Source organism: Podarcis raffonei, chromosome 13, assembly GCF_027172205.1.
Source record: "Podarcis raffonei isolate rPodRaf1 chromosome 13, rPodRaf1.pri, whole genome shotgun sequence".
Classification (NCBI taxonomy): domain Eukaryota; kingdom Metazoa; phylum Chordata; class Lepidosauria; order Squamata; family Lacertidae; genus Podarcis; species Podarcis raffonei.
This window is the reverse complement of record NC_070614.1, coordinates 27,438,137-27,446,005: the sequence shown is the minus strand read 5'-3', so window position 1 is coordinate 27,446,005 and position 7,869 is coordinate 27,438,137. Positions and strand designations below refer to the sequence as shown.

At 44.1% G+C, this 7,869-nt stretch overlaps 2 protein-coding genes across 2 annotated transcripts in view; both read left to right on the top strand.

Annotated features, from left to right (window-relative positions):
• The window catches only part of ERBB2 (erb-b2 receptor tyrosine kinase 2), a 128,659-nt gene that overhangs the window by 7,989 nt on the left and 112,801 nt on the right, over positions 1–7,869 (top strand). The gene's annotated exons all lie outside the window — the stretch shown is intronic.
• LOC128400682 (melanoregulin-like) lies at positions 1,156–7,280 on the top strand. Its single transcript, XM_053363086.1, has 5 exons — positions 1,156–2,289; positions 4,029–4,188; positions 4,698–4,788; positions 5,085–5,251; positions 6,726–7,280. Exons 1-5 carry the CDS (start codon positions 2,213–2,215, stop codon positions 6,909–6,911), a joined length of 681 nt encoding a protein of 226 aa, XP_053219061.1. The 5' UTR covers positions 1,156–2,212; the 3' UTR covers positions 6,912–7,280.

Below are 7,869 nucleotides of genomic sequence, written 5' to 3'. Positions count from 1 at the left end.
ATATGACTCTTTTACCTTAATTGCTGAGCCCTGTGTTCCAGACAAGCTCCTGCTCCTCCTCTCTTTTAACTTATGTGAGCTGCTTTGGGAGACAGTAATTATCTGGAAAGCGGAATAAAACAATTACACAGTTTACTGGCATTTTGGCAGCATGATTGCAACCCTGCTTTCCCAGGGGCAAATCTCCGTGTGTTCATTGGGATTTCCTCCCCAGATCATTTGCCTGGGAATTTCAGAGTGTTCTGTTGCTTTTGCCCTAGGAGCAATCCTTGGAAGCAGATTTACTGTTGTTCAGCATTTTACAGATGGAAAATTCTAATATAGAGAGTCTGATCTGATAGCACCAGTTAGCAACTTACATTTAGAAACTGCTCACGGGTGCAGTCTACTTGCACAGCTAGTGTGCCGCCCAAGTGGTGAACTTCTACAGGGTTGCAGCTTTGAAGATCTACTGTCCACTTGAGTAGATTACTCCTGTGAGCATATATTTTTTTAGCACAAGATAGGATGTTGGCCTTCCAGTGGAAAGAAATCCATGCACGACCCAAGGTCACAAAATGAGTTTTATAGTAGAAGTGGGGACATAAGATTAAATGGAAAAGGCTAAGAATTGCAAATGGGTATGTGGTTATTCTATTAACCCTGGGCAGAGTAAGGCTACTCTATAAACAGCCATGACTTCCTCCAAAGACTTCTTGAAACAGAGTCGTTTGTGGACCCCTATTCCTGTCCCAGAGATACAGTTCCCAGAGGTCCCTGTCACTATGAATTGATTGCGGATTAATCCATTTTGGCGGTTGGGAAGCCATGACTGTTTTTAAACTGTTATCATAGTACTTTAAGGTGGAATGTGGCCCGAGTAAGTCCAAGGCTGACCCAAGACATGTTGCTTCCTGAGGCAACGGGCAAAATAGCCCATACACATGCTCTTTCCACCTCTAGTAGCTAACTGAGCTGGCCACTGAATCCTAGGTAAAAAAGAAAGGTAAAGGATCCCTGGACAGTTAAGTCCAGTCAAAGGCGACTATGGAGTTGTGGCGCTCATCTCACTTTCAGGCCAAGGGAGCCGGTGTTTTTCCACAGACAGCTTTCCTGGTCATGTGGCCAGCATAACTAAACCACTTCTGGCGCAATGGAACACCATAATGGAAACCAGAGTGCATGGAAACAATGTTTACCTTCCTGCCACAGTAGTACCTATTTATCTACTTGCACTGGTGTGCTTTCGAACTGCTAGGTTGGCAGGAGCTGGGACAGAGCTATGAGCTCACTCCATTGCAGGGATTCGAACTGCCGACCTTCCAATCGGCAAGCTCAAGAGGCTCGAGTGGTTTAGACCACAGCGCCACCCGCATCCACTGAATCCTACTTCAATACTAACAACAGGGCAAAGCACAGACCCTAAGGCAGTTAAAAATGGGGAGGGCAAGATGCACAACACACAACTCTCTTCTCCAACAGAAGGAATGGTTGGGGAGCTCAGGAAGAAGAGCTATGGGACACCACTGCCTCCTCCCATAAGCCGCCAGAAGCAGTCACCTCACTCTGCCTAATGGCAGGACCAGCCCTGCTAGAGTCAAACGACCTACTTGGCGATTAAGAAGCTCTGGGTGCAAGCCACTGTCTTGCCCACTGTAACCAAACTTGCAAAGTAGCTGTGAGGATAAACTGAGGTGGCTCCATTTATGCTACCCTGAGCTGCTTGGAGGAAGGGCTGGTTGCAAAAGGAATAGATGGCAAAATTTCTCCCAGTGGATAACACGGCAAGGACTGGGTTCTGTTCTGCCTTTCCTTGCCTCTGCACCTTTGGCTTCATGTGGCTCCACAGTGCCTCACAACTCGTCTAATCCTGCGGTCTCTCTTCTTGAAGATACGAAAAACAAACCTACTTTTCATTCCATATCAACACGGAGGCAACATACAATACACTATTTCATACTCTGCAGTTTGTTTTAAAGGCCTTAAGCTATGGCGGAAGGGGGAGAATCTCACATGATCACTGCTTATGACGTGCAGATGATATTTAAAGAGAATTCATATAACGCCTTTGCCTTCCCACCCCCCAAGCAGAGTTCCTTTACTACTTGGACTTACGCCTGCCCCATCCATTTTCTCCCCATCTTCTGTTTTAACTTTGGTTTTTATTGCGTTTCAATATGCTGGTCTCAAGCCTGTCTTAGCATTTACAACACATTGCAAGAAAGAGAGAGAGATGAATTTCTGGTACAAAGTTTGCAGCTGCTGTTGCCATATAGAAGAAGAACTGGAGAAGAATCCATTGGTGGTTGGGTATGTGTTACAAATCAGCTTTTTCATTTAGCAAGCCCCGAGCTTCTGCCAAATTTATAATAAGCAATGGCAGACAATGGCATAAATTAAGGTAAGTGTGTTCTGCTTTCAAAGTGATGCTGTACGGAAGCTGGCAGTTCTGGAATTCTGGAAGTACAGAATATTGCTGTTTAGGGCCCCAGTTGGCCAGACAACCCCACCCTTTCCCAGGATATTCCATTTCATCCCCACTCCCAACAACCAGATGGCATTTCCTTCCTCCATTAGAGCTCTGTGTCTAAATATTTCAGTTCTACTTTTGCAAATCTTAGCATTCCCCCAAGCCTGCTGAAAACCTCCTCCTCCTGCAATGGTGTTTTGGTTATGTAACTTACAGGATTCGTCATGAAAGGATTCTGCCTAACTTGCTTTCACACTTTAGCTATTGTTTGTGCTTTGTTTGAGTCACAATCTTTGTGTGTGCCTTCACAAAAGCCCTCTTGAATTATATGCACACTTTAATTCTAGGGCTGCAACATTAATTGCTTCTATTAATCAGCTTTTAATTAATTGGTCTCCTTTAATTGAGGGTGACTTTTTAGTCTGAAAAATTATTGTGAATAAATGTACATAAAGGTAAAGGGACCCCTGACCATTAGGTCCAGTCGTGGTTGACTCTGGGGTTGCGGCGTTCATCTCGCTTTATTGGCCGAGGGAGCCGGCGTACAGCTTCCGGGTCATGTGGCCAGCATGACCAAGCTGCTTCTGGCGAACCAGAGCAGTGCACAGAAACGCCATTTACCTTCCCGCTGGAGCGGTACCTATTTATCTACTTGCACTTGACGTGACCTTCTGATCGGCAAGTCCTAGGCTCTATGTACGTAGCAAGGCTCAAACCCAAGGTTTCCAGTCCCAACCTGATATCTACAAGGCTAAAGAGATGCATTGCGTTCGCCGCAATGGTAAACCTGTGCCCAGGCTGCACTGCTTTGGACTGAAGTTGCAGGAATCACAACATGAAAGAAATGTTGTTTCTGTGCATGAAAACAAATAGCTTGTCAGGGAGAAGACTATGCCTCTCCCTCAATATGCTAGCTGTCTCTGTGCAGGGACTGTTTTTGTACAGAGCACAGATCCTCCGAGTAACCCATTATTCAGGGACAATCTTGGATTTACAGAAGCCGTCCTGGTTTCTGATTTGATCCCGGAATGCCCTGCTTTTCCATAGAATGTCCCTATTTTCATTGAAGAAATGTTGGAGGGTATGGAATAGAATGTTCCTGGGGCTTTTTTTCAGCTGGAACTTGCCAGCACCAATCAGGTGGGCGCCATTGCATTCTAAGAGAATGAGGGAGGTGTTCATGGTGAGTTCCAGTACTTCTTTTCCTAGAAAAATAACACTGGACTTCCCTATTTTTGTTGGAGAAATGGAGGAGGTTATGTGAGAAGCAGTTGCCCATGTGAGCTCCCACTTTCAATCCCAAGTGATAAAGCCCAGATACCAGATACAGTACCTAGGAAGCTGCCTTCTGTTGATCCAGACCATTGGTCCATGTAGCACAGTATGGTTGACAATGACCGGCAAAGGTTCTCCAGGGTTTCAGACAGGGGTCAATAGCAGTCCTACCTGCAGATGTCAGAGATTGAGCATGTGCTCTACCACTGAGTTACTTGGTGAGAAGTAAACCTAGGAGTCCTGTCTCAGTTTGAAGAGCAGCCATTGTGATGCTGTTTGTTTGTTTGTAACCTTTCTGTTGCAGTGACACGCTTCAGTATTTCAACAAGTTGCAGAAACGACGGGAATTAGAGGCTGTCAACTTGTGGAATGAACCAGTGGACAAGACTCATGTGGAACGGGATGATGATCATAAACTCCACATGTTGCTGGAGAAAAGGTCAAAAACGCGCCGGGGATCAGAGGTATGTTGTCCTTGCGCACAGAATATTTTTGTTTGGGGGAGATTTAATTGCAAGACATTTGCCCACGTAGTCTGATATGGTTGGATCATCTGGAGAAATATGTACCAGACAAGGATGTCAACAGACAAGAATGATTGTGTATGTGTGCCCACAAACACAGTGATGCATTGATGTAAGCATTAAAATAATATAAACCAGTTTCTAGTTTCTGTCGCACTCTAGTGTGACCCACAAATAAAAACCAGCATAGGGCTATGCAGGTGGGGTTGGCTAATGGCTTCCATTGAGTGATGCAACATAGACGCAATCTGCATGGGTGGCATGACCTTTAGGAATAGGGGCCTCAGTGGGGTGCAGTGTGTTAATGGTGCACGCACAAAGCAGCCCTTTAGAGATCCCTGTACTATATAGGCCTTTCTCCACACATACTTTACATGACGGTGGGCATTTTGCTGAAAAACGTAGCTTAGTGGTTCATTCTTTTGATGGTCTCCTTTATCCTGACAAAGGAATACCGACGCTTGAGCTTTGACATCATCGCTCACCGGCAGATCCGTCAGAAGATGAAGGACCGATGGAAGCAAATCCTAGAAGTCTTGGGTACGGTGTCCTTGGGGGATTTCCACCACAGACCAAACTGGAGAGTGTTAGGAGAGCTATTATCCTTACTCACTTTCATTTCTCTCAAGTTTGGTTTTAGTGTTCCACAACTAAAAACTACTAGAGCCTTTTCCCTGTTGACTTTGGAGGGGTGAAGCCTATTATTTGCCTATCCTTGGCCACTGTGAGAGCAGGATACTGGACTCCGTTCCTATCCAACAGGGCTGCTCTTGTTATTATTTATTGAGTTGGTTTTTGGAGTGGATATGGGCATAAATGATCTCTTCCCAATGTAGGATTCAAAGCTGAAGCAGATGGGCTCCTCACTGTCACGTCCAGCACCTCATATGAATCCCTTCGCAATCCTCAAGAGGCCCGCAGGATCCACACTGCCCTGGCCGAGCAGACAACCATTTTTGGCTGGCATCGTGGTGGTCCACCTGAGAGATACCTCTTTGTCATTGTAAGTAGGGGAAGGATTCAATAGAAACTTCTGTTGGGGCATGTGCTTGTCTGCGCAGTGCATCACCGCAGGGACAGAAGCTGTGGGCCTAACTCACAGTGGCATAAAAGCTACCATGGAGGTAGGAGTCGCAAGCAAGCTCCTCCAGGTAGCCTGATTGTGGTTTTCAAATAACTGCTTCCAGTGTCATGAAGCCTCTGTGAGTCGACTCCTTCTAATGTGCTGATTGGCCTTACGAATCCTTTAATATCTTGCCACCCTCTCCCAAATATTTTTTCCTTTGTCCTCCAAGTTAAGGGTGACGTTTCCCCTCCTCCTAGTGTTGGGAGTGTGATGCCAAGTTTTCCGTTCAACATAGAGGGTGATGCCTTTAGGACAAAGCAATCCTTTGGAAATTGTCCCCCTTCTGCAGGTAGCCCTGTTAATGGCTAAAAATACGTGGTGTTCGCTTGGTTAGTCAGTTCTCTCGCTTTGAGGGAGAAAGATCTCAGTTTAATCTTTTCCTTTGTCTGGAACAGGACTTTGGTTGATTTCATTGGCATACTATGCCCTTTTAAAATGTGGGTTTTTTGGGGGGGTTATTAGGTTGTTTTAATTTTGATTATATATTTTGTGGTTTTATATTTTGATTTTGTTTTATGAACCAAACCTCTGGGTATAGGGCGGTATATTAATGATGATAATGATGATGATGATGGAAAGAAGAATGCTTTGTTCTTTATTTGCAATAATTAAATAATTAAATAAAGGGTGTGCCAGCTCCTGTTTTCTTCTTCTTCTTCTTCTTCTTCTTCTTCTTCTTCTTCTTCTTCTTCTTCTTCGAAGGCCAAATAGTTTATTGGGAACTATTTTCTACAACAAAGGGTGGATGTCTCCTAGGCTAGAAAACAGTCAGAGCAGAACAACAATAAATCACTTTATCTCCGTTTCCCCCTTTTGAATGCTTTTAGACTCAGACTTCCCTTAATAAATCTAATTTACATTTTATTACCAGATACTTGTATCTTTGTAGTTAATTACATACTCCAACCCTACCCATTCAGTATTAGGCCTGTGCTACTAAGAACCTGGGAATCTCCCTCGTGACAGAGGCTCCTTGAAGTACTTTGGCCCCTGCCCTAAACAGGGACCATTTCTTCGGTTTGTTTTATATGTGTTTCCCTTACATCCTCTGTCTTTTAAAAGCGGGGTAGAGGCAGTTGGCAACAATTAGTTTTTTGTTTGCTTAAAGATTTGGGGGATCCCTGACCCCTCTGGTGACCCAAGGATTGCCACTCTCCCTCCTTCTTTTATTTTACCTCACAATTACTGTGAGGTAAAGTGTAATTGAATCCGATATTTACTCTTGGCTTGGTGTGGGCATCATTTTTAAATTTTCTTCTTCAGGTGTGCTTAGGCCAGCTCTATTGTGGGATCTCAATGGACCCAACACTATCACCTTATTTCCTTATTTTTGTCACCTTTCCTCCCCTAGGACAGGCTGCTTCTCCTTGATGTGGGAGATGAATTCCTGTCAGCAGCTCGGCACTTCTACCCTGTGGAGGACGAAGAGGACGATGGCTCTTCCAGCGATGGAGGACCTACAACACCTGGTCCTGTCTTGGTCACAATGAGCAAAGAAGCTCAGGAAGAGATGGAGGAGGGCGTGGACGGGGAATAAGCCAAGGAGAAGACAGAAGTGAGGCAGACACTGAAGAAAGTGCGAAGAGGCGGATGCAACTCAACCTATGGATGGAAGAACGAATGTATTCAGAGTAGACTACTGAACCGCGAACCTGTTGGAAACTCCCTTTGACACAAAGAACTTGCGCCCCCATTTCCTGTTCATGCTTTGCCCTTTTTCTTCTGAATTAATATCATGAGTTAAAAAATAGCACCGTTTCTCACGACGCTAAGTCTGTAGTTTTCTATAAAACATGAGGTGAACATTTGGAAGGAAAACATAAACCAAAATGTAGAACTGAAATGTTCTCCATGGCCAAAAATGTGGGGCTTTCCCACACACTGCCTTGATACCTTTACTTTAGGCTTTGCCGCTTGACTCAGAATAATAATAATAATAATAATAATAATAATAATATATTATTATTATTATTATTATTATTATTATTATTATTATTATTATTTGTACCCCACCCATCTGGCTGGGTTCCCCCAGCCACTCTGGGCGTCTCCCAACAGAATATTAAAAACACGATAAAATATCAAACATTCTCAGGGTGATGAACAATAATATCTCCATATTTTTCCAGGGCGTTTTCTCTTGCCTATGGCAAGGCCAGAGGCTGAGATAATAGAAAGATATCTTTGAGACTCTTTCTTCCCTTTATGAGCTGAACTTTAGTTAGCTATGAGGCTTTCCATGGAGTATAATAAATTACGTATATGACATAGAGGACTCGCAAACTCGTTTTAGCTGAATTCACTTCAGATTCCTTTAGCACTGAGTGTACACAATTCTGGTCATAAGGCTGAGGGTGTGGAGAGGCTCCTTCTGCAGTTGTGCTGCACATGTACCAGAATGTGGGATTTCAGCCTACAACAGAGCACATTGAGAGTCTAGACTTGCTGTCCACATGTTTGCTTTAAAAAAATAATTTATAGGCCTTAGTGTGGTT